The sequence below is a fragment of the Vidua chalybeata genome, chromosome 1 (genome assembly GCF_026979565.1).
Source record: "Vidua chalybeata isolate OUT-0048 chromosome 1, bVidCha1 merged haplotype, whole genome shotgun sequence".
Lineage (NCBI taxonomy): Eukaryota > Metazoa > Chordata > Aves > Passeriformes > Viduidae > Vidua > Vidua chalybeata.
In genome coordinates, this window is record NC_071530.1 from 144,201,171 (window position 1) to 144,219,749 (window position 18,579).

The window sequence follows — 18,579 nt, forward strand, 5'->3', positions numbered from 1 at the left end:
CACCCCCTCTCCAAGAAGGTACTCCTTCCTGCATAACATGCTAACAAAATATGAGAACTGAGAATTTCCTAATATTTAATTTATCCACCTAGTCTACAAACTTTTGCTAAATCAAGACCTGTCTTTGTGAGGAAGAATCAAAAAAATTACATGAGTGATAGCTGATATAGAGCAGGCTCTGAACTATAATGCAGCAAGATCATCCTTTATTTTGGGAAATACCAAGCTCAGACTTTCTGTTTCCCCATACAAGGTGGTTCTAATTTTAGCACATCTGCTTTGTCTTGGCTTCTTCCACCCTTTCCACCTGGGAATTCTGCTATCCTTCATTCTTCTGATGTGTAAACACTGGATGTGATGCTTGTGATAGCAAGAAGCAAAGCAGTCCCTTAGGAGGTCCTTCAAACTCCTGCAAACCCAGTTTTCACAGGAATATGTAGTCCTCAGGTAGCTTCACTCACAAGCAAATGTCCCATGGTTTCTTAAGACGGCATGCTAGCAAAGAGCTGCTGATTGATAGTCTAGAAACCAGAAATATTTGTAAAATTTTGTGTCCTTAAGCCTTCTATGATAGAAGGCACTTAGATTTTCTTACTCCTTCACTATTAAGATACATAGCTCAATATGACCAAAAATAAAACCACCTTCTGAACAAATCAGACCAGTATTTCAGGGAGTTGTATGAATAAAGTGTCCAATGACTTTTTGTGAAGATACATTCAGACTAATACTATTTTTTTTCACTGTAAAAAGAAATATGTTATTTCCTAGCTTACCCATGAAGGCTTACAAATTGGAATACATTTTTTTTTTAAAAGGAAATTAAAAAAATGAAAGTAAACAGAAATCCTGGCTGTTATTAAGCTATTTATGAAACCTACGATAAAAGCACATTGAAAAAAAGATCAGTTCCTTCATACATATATGGCTTAAATAGAGAACGTATTTTTTTTTTTCCAAAAGGAAACTCTTACATTCCTTATTTGCATTCACCTAAGGGGGTATCGAGCAATGCCTCTAGAAAGTTTATTTAAAATAAAACATAGTTGGCTTGGCACATGTTCACTAAGCCAAAAAAAATGTGCCTCGGACATTTGATATCTTAACCTTCATGCTACTCATTAAGGTAAGTTAAATATTCTTGTCTGCAGATAAGATCTGGCAATGACCCATAAAACTGAGGTTAATTACTTTGCCTCTGTAGCAGCCCTCCTCCATTAATAGTGAAGCGTGTGATGAGCCTTTGTCAGAATCACAACTGAAGGTTCATGAACAGCTCGTGTCACTTCTCTGCATGATGTATGTTGTGCTAAGGAAGAGCACTGCAAGAAAAAGAGCATTTTAGTGTGTATGTGTGTATCTATATATACTTTTTGAGGCACTTCAGTTACCATCAATTCTCTGGTACTGAAACATGTCAAATGTCCCTTGCTATGCCAAGCTACTCTTACATCACACTGACAAGCTGGTAGGGATGCTGAACCAGGCTTCTTCTACAAGGTGGGAACTGAGGTGGGCTCTAGTGTGGATCATTTCCATTCTTTGTTTTCCTACAGCTGATTCTAATGTTCTCTGGACCAAGATATGTCCTTTTTCAGAGGTCTTTCACGTCACTTTTCTTCAATCTAACAGTCAAGAAAGATTTCCGGTTATTCAAGAATGAGTGTCAGGTCACTCTTCCCTTGATATAAAGATCTTTGCCACATAAATCCTCTTCAAGCTACTTAAACACTATTGTTCCTATTTCACAGATTTTGATACAGATTTAGAAGAACAGCGCAAATGTGTGGAGGTCATGTACAAAAAAGCAGTAGCTAATCCCAGGGAAAAGAAAAATTTTTTTTATTGTCTTCTGTACCTTACTATTTACTTGATCAAAGAGTCCTCACATTTCTAGTCAGTCTCTCTTGGAAGGCATTTTCAGAGCTGGAGGGAAACACATGAGAAAAAATTCCTTCTCTTACAGAGAAAGCTGTAATAAAATGTTATGAACTGTAAGATGAAGGAAACTCCAGTACCCAGATGGTTTGAAAGCTTACTAGTTGAGCAGTGGGCTAAGTGGAGGCAATTCAAAGCAGCAGTGGTAAGTGGTTTTAAAAGGAACAGAGAAAAGACATAGAAGAAAAGACATGTCTTTGTTCAAGAGAAAAAGCATAGAAGAAAGAAAATAGCAATACAGGAATGCTAGAAAAGAGCTGGTGAACTGTTCTTCTAATAACCATTATAATGACTTGACTCAACCCCAGTGTTTAAGATGGAGCAGTCAGAGTTTAGAGTAAATAAATTTAAAAAGTACCTTTAACCTGAAGAATAACTATGGTAAAGACAAAAGACCAATAGAAATCACTAAATGTAACAAATTGATGGTAGAATTCAGGTCTGCATTCGGACACCTGAGTTTTGTGACTCCAAGATAGTTATGCCCAAATTCCATACAATCCAATGAATCTAGAGAGATACTCAACCGAGTAAATGACTCCTTCGGTGTCACTATGGGTCTCTTTGTGTTCTGTTGCCTGTTTTGACTAGATCTCAGTCCATGGTAGCAAGAGTTCATAGATGTAAAGAGTATGTAGTCACTTAGTTTAGGAGGTGTCAAATATATAGCTGACTCCTACCCAATCTACACCTTTAGAAAATTAGCAACAGTGAAACAAATCCTGCAATGAATAAGTAAATTAACTTCATGAGTCACCCACATGTACTTAAAGTCCCAAGACTGCAATTTAACATTTATACTGCCTCTAAGGTCCATTTATTGTTTTATGCATCTGCAATAGTCATTCTTTGTTGGATAGCTTTGCTGTGGTCTGCATGCAATGATCCCTTGGGTCACTTGTACTGAAATCAGGGGGTATCAGTGCTTACAGCTCCACAAACATAGGCAGGCACATTCGTGGAGAAGTGGGACATGTCCCTGATGAATAAATAATGACCTTTGCAGCAGTTTTTGAGAAGAGTCAATTAACCAGTGCACAAGGCCTCAGTCTTATGAATAAAAACCAGAGACCTGTCCACTTGGGCTGATCAACAAGACCAAAACTCCAACAAGCACAAAATATTGACAAGCAGTTTGGGTTCTGGAAGAGATTGCTAAGAGGAAGATCAAACTCCCTGAGTTTTATCTGCAGGTCATGTAAGGGAACCACCCTTACAGGGTCTGCCGTGTGCAAAGGCTCCATGCACCAGTTCCACTTAGATGGTATAGATTTTTCTTTGTTCCACATGATTTTTATTGGGGATGGCTTTGCCAAGGCATGAAAAGCCCCTCTTGTCTGATGGGTTAGTTCAGATTTTGCTGTTCTTCCTCTACATGTACCATCAAAAGGGGGAACCTACAGAGAAGTTGTGGGAGTAAATCTGGGTTTGGAATCATGCTGCTTATGGCTGTTCCCAAGACACTTGTGTAAAATTGTAGTGGGCATACCCCAGAAGTGTTTAATGATAGATGCTCTAAGAAACTGTTTCACATTTTTCATCTTGAATTTTAAGAATCATTTTTCCAGAACCATCAAGCTTGTCTTTAACAACATTTACAATTAATATCAGAGATTTTTATTGTCTTAAACACTGAACTTAATAGGAGGTGAAAAGGGCCATTTAGAGCAAGACTAGTTTTAGTCTTTCTGGAATACATTTAAAGGAAATCAATAAAAATTGTTTTGTTTTGTATTGAAAATCTGACCATGTTCAAAATAGATGTAATTACTGTAGATGCCGCTCTAGAAAGTGGAAATTAGCACTTCTCATTATGATGAACTACTATGAAGAGAAATTCCTTTGTGCTTACTAAGTGTACAATGGACAGTCTATTTGCAGCTGTTCTTTCTTGCATCTCATCAAGACAATGGGAGTTAATTAAAAAATAGTGAAGGAGTTGCAGTACCTAATTCATTCAGACTTGTGGGGTTATGAGGCTGCCTTTTAGCTTTTACTACTTCTGCAGTGTTTGATATGAGCAATATCAACTTTGTTTTATTTTAATTCTGGCAATTAGTATCCCAAATTATCCCAAATACTTGGCTGCATGTTCCATTTAGGTATCTGCCGTTTTCTAAGAGAAACAAGGCCAGATCACACAGAAGGTCTTGGAGCCTCCTTTTATTTAGCTTTTGTCTATGAAACATATCTAGAATCTCAATCAAACTGATAACCCAGTGTTTATGAGAGAGAGTAAAAGTGGACCCTTCATGAAAATGTCTAATGAGACATGTTGCAAAGTTTGCGGCAATGAAAGTAGGAAAAATCTTTTTCCACACAATTCTTGTAAGAAGAATTCTTGTAAGAAGAACATATAAGAAGGACATGTTATTCAATTGTTCCCTCTATGCTGTTGTCCAAACCATCATAAAACAATATAAGTAGCACATGCTGAAGGGAGGAACTGCAAGGTACTGCTGGGCCTTTTTTTGGCTGGATAGGGAATGGTTTGATGATTCAGTACCTGAAACCACATTACAAAATCTTGGCAAAGTGTGATGACTAACAGTCTACTGCCAGGTGTAAAGGGAGGTATCTTTTTTATTACCCAGTTGGCTTTGTAAGGAGATCACAATCTTAGTGCCTGCTTACCCTGCAGTTCCGGAGATGTAGAAGGATAATTCCAGGGTTGCCAGCTTTGGTTTTTATGCCTTCCCAGTATAATTTTGGCTTCATAAATATTTAGTTTATCCTGTAGCTTGCTGGAAATTGGTAGAACAACATTTTGTGGTTTTGAGGTTTTGTTTTTTTTTTTCATGATACTTGTTATTGCTGATGCATGTATATTTAATAATGAAAAATTATTCCTCTTCAAAATATTTACAAAAATACTTATACAATTATCTTTAGAAGTAACACAGTTGATCATGAAGCTAACTGCAGGTAGTAATTACATTATGGGACAGGTACAACAAACCAACCTGTCATAAGGCCACATGAGCACCACTAACTTGCATGAGAGTGGGTGGGAGCACATCATGAAACCATCTCCTGATAGTGCTTTATTTGTTTGAGTTGTCTTTTAGCTTAGGCAGTCGGAACTAAAGGTCTCAGATTAAGTGCTCTCAAATTAAGCATCTGTATTGAATGCATACAATCATTAATAATTCCAGATCCTCTGAACCCTTACATATGACTTTTTATCTCCTGGATAAAGAGCATGTTAGATTTACATTTCATTGTGAAACCAAACCACATTAGAAAGATGAGTGGTGAAAAGCAGGAGTTACAAAACAATTTGTAGTACCGCCCTGCCTTGGAGACATGGACATTTATCATAGAATCATGCAGTGATTTGGATTGGAAGGGCTGTTCAAGATCAGTCAGTTATCACCTCCTGGCCATGGGCAGGACAACCTTACTCTAGACCAAGTTGCTCCAAGTTCCATCCAACTTCCAGTCAAGGGGTAGCCACAACTTCCCTGGGCAGCCTTCCCTGAGCCTCACCACCCTCACAGTCAAGAATTTCTTCCTAATATCAATCTCAACCTACTCTCTTTCAGTTTGAAGCCATTTCCCCTTGTCCTACCACTATATGCCCTTGTTAAAAGTCTTTATCTCTTTTGTAGCCCTTTAAGGCACTGGGAGATTCTATAAGGTTTCCTGTGGGCTTCTTTTCCCTAGACTGAACAATTTCAAATTTCTCCAGCTGTCTTAATAGGAGAAGTGCCCCAGCTCTCTGATCATCTTCATGACTCTCCTCTAGATTTTCTCCAACAGGTCAATGTCCTACTTATTGCTGGGGATGCCGGAGCTGAGAAGTGATACTCTCCAGCCCCACAGTAACCCATTAGACTCACCTAATAATGGAAAGGCATATTTTATAGCGTTAATTTTGTTTCTTCCAAATATAATGATGATTTTTTTTGTTATTTATTTTTTATTAAACAATAGTGGAGAAGAAAAATATTCAGAAGAAAAATATTTATATGGAAATAAGACCCATATTATGACAAAAAGCTTTGTACTATCTTCTGGTCTATTGGCTTCCATAAATTTCAGTTAGTTTGCAAGGAAGTCTGGAGTCAGAGCTAAAGAACAGGAGAAAGATAGGCACAACACTGATTTCATAATGGTATAATCTTAGCTTTTCCTTGTTTTACTGGGATAGAAAATGATCACAAAACAGCTCCTACAATTCAAATTTGTTCTAAAATATCAGAATGGCACCATCTGACTTTAATGCTTATTGTGCTGTGCTTCTCTGGAACAGCTTTGACTTATCTGCTGTTAAATCTTCATTTAATTCTTCTGTACTGGTTCTTTTTTCTATTGATTTAGATGTCTCTTTTTCCATTTTTGTTACTTTTTTTTGGGCTGTTTTGAAAATTTCTAGACAACTTCAGTAAAATACACATTTGTCAGGAGTATCCATGGCAGCTAATGACATGGAAAATACCAGAAAGAATGCTTTTGTGCCTTTTTTTGTTCAGCTTTCTATGACTAAATCACTGCAGACACCAAGATAAGAGCCACAAGGTCATATTTTCTGCTCAAAACAAGGGATGCACCTTGTCAGAGAAATACAAGACTTCAGTACTAAACAGAACAAGCAGGATAAAACTTCCTTTCAGTAGGTGGGAGAAATAGTCACCTCCTGAAATCAAACCCCTTTGAATAGGCTTGTAGATGGGCAGTTGAACACTGGTGATATTGTTGCCTTTTTCCTAACCTGGAAATGAAACTTGAGATAATTTTAGCATGGAGGTAAAGTAAAAGGGGATCTTTAATGAAGGCCTTCAGATGCAGTTATGGAAAGATGTCCACAAAAGCCCTCTCCTACAGGGATGAGTACACATTTATGGGTTTTAGGAAATTAGCATAATTGATAAAAAGCACCCATTAGAGGACAAGTGGTGATGCAGTTCCCTCCCACCAGGTCAAACCCCTTCTCTGGAGTCCCTCCTTTAGTACTAGCTGTACTTTGTTCATGAGAATGGATGTCAAGGAGTTGTTCTAGGCCTTGGTTCCCAGCAAGAACCAAGATAGCACGAAACCTTCCATCACCTGGGGATTGGAGCTCTGGAATTTGTTTTCTGCTCAGGGAAAGGCCATGGAAAAGCACTGGAAAAACTAGCTACTAATACAATAGGTGACAGAGTTACAAATATATGTGTGAAGAATACAGAGAACATATAAAAGAAAAAAAAGCAAAACCCAAACAGTATCAATATGAAAGACCATTAGCCTATTTATAAATGTTAATCCAAATATTCTATTTTACCTTAAATTATCTCAGTAATGGCATCAGTAACTTGACTCTGTTTATCTTGGAATTGGTACTACTTATGGTTATATGATTTAAAACCATTACCTGGACTACAGAGTCCCTCTATTAATTAAGCATCTTGTAAGGACATTAATTTTAGAGTCTTCTTGCAGTCCTCTTAGGTACTACATGTAAAATCTGACTTTACAATCTTTGGATTTCTACTGCAAATGGGTTAAGTAATGGGGTGTTTTGAGAGAAGATGTAGTAAATATACATCCTGGTATCTACAGAATCATAAGTGCATGTAATTATTTTTTCCCCCAACAATAAGGAAGAAAAGTCTGTTATTGGATTTAGAAAACAGGTCACCTGCTAAATCAGAATATGGAAATGAATTATGAAGAACAATATAAACTTTTTACATTCCTTTATTTGTTGAATTTACCAGTATGTTATACTTAGAGCTTTGTCATCTAAGTGCTGATGGAGCAACATGAAGAAAAAATTTCTGTGGCAACCATGGTTCTTTATTGAAAAGTACTAAGATGAAAGAAAGTCTGGACAAATGTGAAGCTTTATTTAGAATCTCACAGTTAACAAATTGCTTTCTATCAAGTAGGAAAAAAAAAAGCCTAAAATATAATATCTAAGTGGAGGTTTACATAGTTTTCTTTTTTTAATTGTGAGTTTATTTTTTGCCCTTTAAAAAAAAGGCTCAGTTATTGTGATCATATTTTTAAATTATGAAGCACATTAAACTATTTTTATAAAGACCCTGTGCTCCCTAAAATTAAGATTATTCTTTTATTTTTTAAACTAAATCTGAACTTTATTGTCATTCCAATTTAGAGAAATTTTAATATTCTTACCACCACTGTATATATACATATAAATATACACACACATATATAAATACATATATGTACATTATATATATATATATATATATATATATATGTACACAAGACTTCATGGTGCTTAACCCTCTTAAAGTGTCCTTTCCAATCCCAGTCCAATCTGCTTTTATTTTAGATGTTGCAAAGTACTGACAGTTGATTAAATTCTAGCTTTGTGAGAGCTTGATAAAACCTACATAACATGTAAGCTGCTTTAAAAAATTAAAAAAATAAAAACCAAAAAGCAAACTAGAGTTCATCAATCTGCAGAGAGCTGCTTAAAGCCATGGGAAACAGAGATTGTTGCAGAGGAAAGTGTGAAAAAAAATCCTCTGGAAGTAGAGGTAGAAGGAAACAAATGGTCAAACAGAACAGGTTTTTAATGAAAAAAGAGCTTAAGGCAGGATTACAGTTTTTCCAAAGATAACAGGCAAAAGAGATTAAATATGCCAACAGCAGATTGTTTGGAAGACTAAAGGCTGTCTTCTCATTTTCTAGCCCTGATACCCATACTAGGAAGAAAGAATGTGTGATCATACCTAGAAAACAAAACTATCCTCTTCTCACCTGCACAAATGGTCCTTTCAGGTGATGGGCTCTAATCCTTTATGCAAATCAAATGCTTTATGCTTAATCAAATTAAACAATATCCAAACTGTTTTGACTTTCCAAATGAGCTTTAATTGGATTTGTGGAATCCCCTTTGAGAAAGAGATTACCTGGAATGTAGGTGCTCAGAGAGCCAGTGGCAGGACTTGCAGGGAGGAATTGTCTGTAGGGTATTCTCTCAGGGGACTCTTCTCATTACACTATTTAATGTAGAAAAGTTTTTCTTATTTCTCCCCACTGGTCTGACTCAACCCATAATTAAATCTTGCAGATGCCCATCTTTGTCCTTCCTTGATGGGAAGCATCCCTAGAAGCCCAGTGGATTGGGTTTGATACCAGCCAGGACCTTCTGGCCTGAATACTCCTTGCAAGACTGGAAGCAGGCAGTGCCTGCTCTGCACTCCCCTCCTGCCTCCAGCCTTCAGCTCCATTTCCTCTGCCTGTGTGTTAGGTGCCCAAGAACATTTCCATAAGAACTAAGGAAGATGCTAAGAAGGGTCTTTATTTCCACATAAGGGGACCTTCTCTTTGTGGAATTTGAGATTATTTCTGCAGAGAAATGGGCCTGCTTGCTGAGGACTGTCTTAGAGAATGATTTAAACAATACAATTAAAAAGACAAATGTGTTGTGGCTTTAATAACTTCTAGAACTATGTGCACTGAAATGACACAAATGTAGTGCTAAAATTAGAATAATTTTCTCCATTTGGCTTGTCAAGACTTAGAACCTGAAGGGCTTGTTTCTGATTTGAGTTCACTCCCTCCCAATAGTTTATCACAACAGGGTCAGAACAGCCTTACTGGCAAGTTCTGTGCAAGAGGTAAAGAGCTTTCTCATCATGAATGATGCATAACCTGCTACACTGAGAACAAGAATGAACACTTTTCCAGAAGATGAATGTAAGAGTCAAACAGATATGGACTGTTTTTCCCCTCTGATCTCAAACAACTTCTGTATAAAATGTTACTAGGTGCTCTAAATCTACTAGAAATAATGCAAACAAAATGTTTCAGAGAGTATATATGTTGGATTTTCTGAACATTAGTCCAGACCCCAGGTTATTTATGTTAGTAAGATACAGTTTAACAACTTTGTTTAGCTTGAAAGCAGTCCTCCCATTCAGGTTTTCCTATTGTTTTGTTCAAAGTTCATTAGTCTCTTTGGTCTAGAGCAGTCTTGGATAGGGAGTTGAAGTATGGCCATGACACCAGAGAAGTTTCTAATTATGTCTAAATGCCTTTTCTGTGAATAGCTGTCCTGCAATGTTGTCATCTTATTACAAGAGAAGGGGTAAGGGCTGGACTGATTTTTATAGTCTTCTGGCTATAATTACTATAGCTATTTAACTTTTGTGATTTTCCTTGTATCATCCTTTTAAGGCTTCATTTGCAGTCTCAGTTAGTCAAATATTCCTGCACCAGTTTTATTACACAACAATATTCCTGACTTCACTACACAATAATTGTTTTCAGATATGTATAACTTGACATATGTATATGGGGTGCAGGAAAAGGAATCATGACAAAGTTATCTGAGAGACTCTTTGTAATTAAATTGTAGTATTTCAGGGTTTAAGATGTTATGCAAATTTCAAGTAAAGACTGGAGAAAGAGCAGGTCAGGACACCTGCTATATATTGAATGCAATTCTACATACAGCCATCATTTCAATATGTGTCTGAATTTAATATGTCAGTCATTTAAAACTTAGGGATTTTGTATCCTGAGAAATAGAATGAGAAACAAATTTAGTGCAGGTTTCTGCTCTTCATTAAGGAAATTTCACAGCATTTTCACAATGAGGGAAATTACATACTCATTGGTTTTGAAGGGTTTTCAGTACCTAATTAAGAAAGTGAGTTAGACTATCTGTTTTCATTGCCCAGATATGATGAAAGCAGAATTACCTGCTGTGTCCTTACAACAAAATCAAGATAAAAACAAAGACAGTGTCTTTGAAGTGTTCATTAACAAAGTATAGCACTGGTTGTCAACATTTTTGATATCAAATGAAAGTATTAAAATTTCAAACAGGTGGTAGCAAGTTATGATATTGTTGGTATAAAATGGATTTATGAAAACTAAGAGCCTCATGTTTGTTTTTTATTCATAATTGCAATGTTTTGAAAACAAAATCAGAGGACATTTTTGGTGGCCATATTTGGATGCTTTATATAAATATATCTCTTAAGAACATGCTGATAACCACAATTCATTAGAAAATATTTAAATTCATTATTCTATCAATAACTGCTAAACAGAGGATGGTTTTACAACACATTTGTCTGTGCTGCCTCCTGCAGCTTGCTTCTCTGATATTTTCATCTTTTGATGATAAAGTCTTTCTGGTACTCATCGACTCCTTTAACTTTGTCAAGTTCCGAAATGTTTTAGAATTGCACAAAAAATTTAATTTTTAAAAGAAAATTAGGAAACAAGTAGACACAGATGTTCCCTCAGTTTCACGGGGTGCTGGGATTTCCAAATGGCGTCACACAGATAATACCATACAGGTGAGTGTATAAACATCATTAGCAATGACTGCTGGAGTAATTCTCTTTTGTAGCCACACTGCTGTTCATTTTCATAATAGAGTAATTAGAGTTAGGAAATTCATTGCAATTGAAAATGTTAATATGTACTTCTAAATACCCCAGGTGTTTAAAAACAAAAGGGTAACAATAGAAAATCATATCCTTGATGATCTGAAAGTACAGCTGAAAGTCCTGACTTTATGAAACACTTGAGAAAATTTTGTCTACAAGTCTTGTTGAAAATAAATGGGGATGGGGGAGGCAGAATGAAAAAATATCTAGAAGCTTTATTGTGTATAGATTTTTGGAAACAGACACTGGAAACTGAGTCTCTTCAAAACTGGAGTCAGGTTGCCCTAGATCAGCCAGGCTCCATAAAGTATTTTGTATCATCCAGGTCTGCACTGCATTCTCTTCCGTCCTGTACAGTCACTGAATGAATTGCAATTGGTGTAAAAGCTGAACTTGTACCTGAAGATATTTTCAGTGGAAAATGGGCCTATGGAGCTATCTCAGATTTACAGAGACCATAGGCCCAGACATTTCTGAACAACACAGTGGCTTTGATTGTCAAACTGGAAAACGTCACAGCAAAAACGAAATAGCTCAAGTAATTCTTGAACCCTGAAAACCCACAATGGGAGACACTGCTGGAAGATAATGGCATCTGGAAAACACATGACATCCAAATTTCGGGTTAGAGTAACGTGAAGAACAACAAAAATGATTTTCCATCCTTAGTGGGATTTTGGTGATTTCACCTCCTATTTTCATCCCTCCTTATGCAATGGTCGCAAGTCAATAAATGAAGCTGCTTTCACTGGAAAAAAAATCAGCTCATATACTTGAGATGTATCTGGAAATACAGAAACACCTCTTGTTTTTCACCATCAGCAGAAGCTGACACAGTAGAAAGCTTATATTTGTATTACAGAAAATCTACATATACTCATTAGAGGAGCCTTAAAAACCTCTGACAATGAGAGATCCTTCCTTGTCACTATTATTGTTTCCTTATACACCTCCACATTTCTAATGGTACCTCTTGCTTTTCTCTAAAACACAGATTGTAAAATGTTTGTTTCACAATTGGGTGACTTTCCATGACTGCCTCTTTTAGGCATTGCACAATACTGCATAATGAGAGCAGTAGCATTTATCATTATTAGAATGACAGAAGATTAGAGATTATGAATCCAAGGGATATTGAGAAATTGGAAGGGTCATTTTGGGAGAGCAGAAACTTAATTTCTTGGTTTTAACAATACACAGTAATGAATAGAAGTATATCTGAAGTATTTATATAACTTCCATGATTACATAAAATTGGAGCCTTGTTCTGTAATTGTTTATGGACAAGCATACCACTCCTTGTTGTAGTTTAAAACTTATGTTGTTTTGTTCTTACTTTAATTTTACTAGTCTTCTGATTTAAATAAAGTAAAGAAAGAAACAGGCCTCACAGGATCTTTCTGGCGAGCTATCACACTTTATATGACATGCCATACATACAAAATGTCAATAAATTTTAATTTTCTATTATTTTCAGTTTAAGAAGCAGAAGACGTGTGGGTATGAAAGAAGCCTCAAGAGATTTAACTTAAGTCATCCACTACTATAAAAAGTAGCAGTACCACCACTGAAAGTAACAAAAACCTTGCCCTTGCTGTATGTACCCTTTAGTTTAAACAGCTTATGGCAAGTGAAGGAAAATTAAATGAAGTGGAATAAATTTGGAATTCCTGGAATTATTGTCTGGAAGAATGACACAAATAATTATTCCTCTATTTTCCCTGCAAATTTTTTGTTCATCAACAATATTTCTAGAAATTTTTAGAAGCCACATCACATCTGCACACTCCTTTTTCACCTTTTTTCCCCCCTTCATAGGAAATTAATGTACTGGAACAATTTACTAAACTTTCATCCTTACTTTTTAAAATTTGATGTGCATTAACGGGCAATAAGTTTTTTTACATTAATCTGAACTACAGATACCATTTATCATGCAATATTTGTCCTCAAGATGAAAAAATGCTAGCAGTCACTGAATTACTGCCTATGTAGTCATTAAGTGAGCATGAGCAAGCTGCTAAAAAAAAGTGGTCACCTAAAATGTGACCTTGTCAGTTTTCTTAAAGCAGATAGGTTTAAAAATTGTATTAATGAGATGTTATCCCAGAAACAAAGGGAAAAAATAGAATGCTGAGGGAAAAAGTCTCTCCATTCCTCAAGATGTTCCAGTGTTGGAATATTTTTAATGCTGTTGTTCCAAATACAAATGAAAAGCTGAAAAGTTTATTAAATATTTTCATATATAGCGGTGTGCATAATAGCAAAATTACAAAAGGTTCCAAGAAAAATAATCAGAAATATGTCAAAATGTTTTGTTTTTATATCATAAAATAATATTTCAAAATTTTGAGCTAGTTTATTATAAATTAAGTTTCAGAAGAGATCTTTCATTTGATGATGTCATTTTGTCTGTATTTTTCTCCTGTAGGTATTTTCCTTGGCCCAAGGACATTTCCCCTTCTGCATTTCCAGTCATATGATGCCTGTGACACACTACTTTAGTTATAGCTGAATCTCGTCTGCAGTGAGGAAACACTCCAGGAAGTTCTGCCCTCAGGGAACAACACAGCCCTGAAACCTTGCAAAGCAAGGGCCCAAGACAAAATTCACAGTTCAACCTGACTTAATAAAAACAAATATTTCTGATCCAATCACTAATTCTGCCCTCTATAAAAAGAAAAAAAAGAAAAAAAAAAAAACTGCCTACCCAAATGGAACCTATCTGTTTTCATTTTTTCTATTAGATAATACAAGTTCAGCATAATTGGATTTCTCAAAATATTTTTCTTTGTACTGCCTTCATTTTACATGAGAGGATAAAATAATTCTAATAGGAAAACCTCAGAATAATATGGAACAAGGAAACCTTTTGTTAGTGATATAAAGTTTTTTACAATGAACTCTAGAAAACTATGGTCAAAGTAAAGCTTACAACATCATGGTTTATGAAAAATAAGACAAGAAGGAAAAGGCAAAAACCCCAAATACCCAAAAATCCCAAATAGTCCAAAATCCCCAAAAGGCATGAAAATATGATCCTGCAGTTAAAAAAAGAACAGAGCATCCTAGATAATATCCCTCAAAGTCCTTTCAGTCAGCAATGGCTGCAGAGATGTTCTGGCAGAGACACCTGGCATTACCCAACACAGTCATGTGTACTGAGTCATTAGTCAGTAAAGTGCAGAATAGGACATCTTCCTAGAACTCTGTATAAGAGCATGACTTTCAGGGGGAAAATGAAATAAATTTGAGAAGTCATATACATATTTAAACAGCAGGGCAAAATGAAAGGCTAAATTCATCTTAGAATGATACAACAATGTAACACATGTGATACGGGTGCTGCTCCCTTGGTGCAAAATGATAAGCAGCAAACTTCTTTTTATTCAATACTTATTTTGGATCACAAAAGATGATTACCTAAAATCAACCATACCTGTTCAGAACAAAAGTGCCCCTAACCCAGTATACTCTTGCACACAGCGGCCAAAGGTTGATTTTTCAAGAAAAGTTTAAGAACAGAGAAACAGAACAGTGATACTTTGCTGCAGCTGCAAAAATCCATCTCTAAGCCTGAAGGGATGTTTTAGTATTTGCTCTACCTAGATAAAGTTCACTTCGATGAACTTGCTTAGTTTTGAAAGACTCACAGAAGCAGTCAGATTGAAAGGGACCACAGTGTGTCATCTGGTCCAGCCTTCCCACTCAGGAAGAGCCATCCCAGAGCACCTGGCACAGGATTGCATCCAGATGGTTCTGGAGTATCTTTCACTTGACTAACGCAAGTTTTAATATCTACAACACTCTGAAGATATGAAGTTCCCCAACTTAAACCCTCTTGTGTAAAGAAGAAATTTTTAAACACCTGCCAGGTGCTGTTTCATTTGATGGCCTCATCTGTGGGAAAGGATAATGAACAGTCACTCTATTCATCCTGTTTCCTAGGGGAAATCTTTTAGATGCCACATCAACTCAATACACACCAGCACAGTAACAGCATAAAACTCACTTAACCTGCACAAATCAGGTGGTACCACACTGGAGCTAACAAGGCTATAAAAGCCTGGTCTTCTCCAATTACCAATATCAGTTAATACAAAAACAGGCATGTTTTTCCTGCGACCATACCTGTCGTTGGTTTTCTGTCTCTAGTCTCAGCCTGGCTTCCACACATCTCCGGGTCTCCAGGAAGGCTTGGCGCTGGGCTCTGTCTGATAGGTAGCTAATGAAGATTCCTGCAGTGTTCATACACATAAATAACACTGCCTGAGCTGCAATCTGCAATGAACGAAAACCAGGATTTGATTAGACAGGAGAAGCAAAAATATCTGTTAAAAAAAATGAGAGAGATGAAGACAGCTTTGTGGGCTGCAAAAATAGCAGTTAGGAAAGCTTGCATAAAAGAATGTCTTGGATCTTAAGTAGAGATATCAACTTTGTAAATTGTCTCTGCCTTGAGGATGAGATATGCAGTATTTGGGGGCATTAGACTCTGGTTGAACCACAAATTATGTTTCCAAAAATTGACTCACAGAGCTCTAGCCAGGAATGATTACCAATGTAATTAACAAATTGTTTTTGCACTGCCTCTTCTACAAGAGAAACTTTGTGATTTGCTTCATGGCTTTAGTTTGGGAAGTAAGCCATATTAAGGAAAACAAAGAATATCAGCTATGAATTAATATCACTGATAATAGTTATTGTATTATTAATATCAGTGACAATAGTTATTGTATTATTATCAACCAAATAAAATACATTCATTTTCAGCTGATGCCAAAGCACAAATTTACACAATCTGAATTCTGAACCATTCAACAGAAGAAGCTGAAAGGAAAAACAAATTCTTGCACAGCTAGTGCCTGTGTGCACAGACTGCTGAAATCTATGCAAGAGCTGAGCTGCTTTTCCTTGTAGAAGCTGCATCACAGCTTCTTCCTCTTCCATATGAACTCAAGAGAGCCAAATGGAAGTGCATCCATGGGCAGTGTAAATTTCAGTGGATTATTTATCTGTCATTGACCTCTCTTTGTGCTCTGCATGTTTGTAAGGCAGGGCACATCAATACCATTGAAGTGAGGATTGGTTGGGAAAGTGAATAAGAAACTGGCAACATTTGACTGCACTAGAGACAGGAAAAAAATCTGCAGCCTCAGTACCTTTATCCAATATCTCATCCTTGTAATTAGTTAAGATTTCAAAGGCTTTGATAACAATGAGTGATACATACAGGATTATAACAACACCAGAACAACCACAACAAGATCAAGTGTTCATCATTCAGGATACTCTCTCTGGTGGTGGAAAACAGAGAATGTCCAGGCAGGAGTAGCAGGATAAAACAGTAGATAATGTGTACAAAAGTACAGCAAGAATTCAGTGATGTTTTGTCAAAACAGTCTTGAACTCTCCAGCAATCTGTGATTGCCGAACATTTTGGGATAGACACTGTATTTTCTTACTATCATCTAATAATCAGTTTTCCTAAAATCCAAGTGTTGTCTGTCCTAATAGAGGACTCGCTGATCTCAGTATCATTGTGATGCTTTGACTCAGATCTGCAGGTCTCACTCCCCACAGTCATGTAGGTTTCAAAGTGAGATCTGATATCAGACCAAAAGCATCTAGCAGAAACTTCAGCTTTATATATTCCCATATTTCTGAATCTAGAGTATTGTTCTACTACAGTACAGGGAATTAATTTGCAATTTATGTGCCATGATTAAATAATAATGCATATCCTGGCTCCAGATGAAGTTTTGTTTAACCTTTTCCAGAAGTAGATGTCTAGACAGGGCTTGTGAGAAGTAGGGCATGATTAGCATGATCCTTGTCTCCCTGTCTTACAGGATCCTCTAAGCTGGAGGTGGTATACTCAGTGCATCGGCACAACTTTTCCTCATGCCTTTATCAGGTTAATAGTATATTTAGCTCCTATGTAACTCAAAAATAAAGATTTTTTACAATTTAATTAGGTCCTTTGTGATAAAAAATGCTTCCTTTTGTTTCCTTTAATTCACAGTTTCATCATTTCTGTAAGTGCTGCATCATGTTTACAAACAGTGAGAAACCATTTCCAATTAATTTGCTCATCACTGTTCCTGATTTTACTGTCTTAAAACATAACCCCTTACTTTTACTTTTTAAAAGGGAGGAGTTTGAGATTCTTTACTTGCTCTGTATGTGTCACTATTCTCTCTTTGCTCTTTCTGCTTTTATCCTGTTCTTTACTATACCCTGTTTTACTGGAGACATGTTGCCCTGGACCAGCCAGCTTCCCCCAGACACTCTCTGCCTTGCTCCAAGATAAATCAGAGAAGGCAGTAATTTTTCTATGAAATAACTCCTTCTGGTGCAAGCTACTAAGAGGTGTATGATGAGCTGACGTGAGATTGAGACTCTCAATCAGAACAAGTTCAGAACTGAATTATTCAGCAGGACAACTGAAATCAGCTGCGGGAGGTTGGAGGAGTCAACTTTTCAAACCGTTTTGACTGACTTTAACTTTGACCTGGACTGTATTTTCACACATACTAGGAAGGTTAGAGTACAGGGTGAAAAAAAAGAAAATCCCTCCAGAACATTTGAAAAGTGCATTTCAACAGTGAAAGCAGTGACAAGTTGGCCTCCTTTGTTTGCAAATTCATTTCCAATTTCCTCATGAGCCCAGTTCAGTCACCTATCTCTGCTAATGCTCAGGACTTGTTCCACTCACTTCAGCAGATCTCCTTAGAGCAAATGCACTAGAATTTGGCCTTCAATTAGATTTCATGAGTACCTAATTTGATTTGGACAAAGGGAATAATGGAAAACATGTTACAGGTAAAACAACAGCTTATGCAGGGGCAGAATCAGTTTTCCTGACACATGGTAGTCTGATTGAAACCATTCCAAAGAGTAAAGCACTATGACTTACAAGTCATACTAATCTGGGGCTCTTGTTAACAAAAGAATAAAAAATACATATAAGACTTGAGTCTTTCCTTGCTGCTCCTTTTTTTCTAGAGCTTACTGAGGCAAATTCCAGAAGTCTTGGAGGATTTTCTACAACCTATCAAGGCTACAAGCCAGGACAGACTCTGTTTTCGAAGATGTACAGAGTTTAATTCTTTTTGACTGACCTGAAAATAATCAATGCTCACACTGTAGGGAAGCTGAGGCATAATGCGAAAAAAGAAAACACTTTCACAACATTTATAAGTCTATTTGTACCTCGCACAGCACTTAAATAATGAACAGTAGTATCACAGCAAGTGATCTTAAAAAGCCATGA

General features: G+C 36.6%; 1 protein-coding gene across 3 annotated transcripts in view; it reads right to left on the bottom strand.

Moving 5' to 3' along the window:
• Positions 1–18,579, bottom strand: part of ADCY8 (adenylate cyclase 8) — a 117,846-nt gene that overhangs the window by 71,116 nt on the left and 28,151 nt on the right. For all 3 annotated transcript variants that reach the window (XM_053958845.1, XM_053958832.1, XM_053958838.1), the window contains exon 2: positions 15,435–15,584. In XM_053958845.1, coding sequence (XP_053814820.1) covers positions 15,435–15,584 — 150 coding nt within the window. The remainder of the gene's footprint in view (positions 1–15,434; positions 15,585–18,579) is intronic.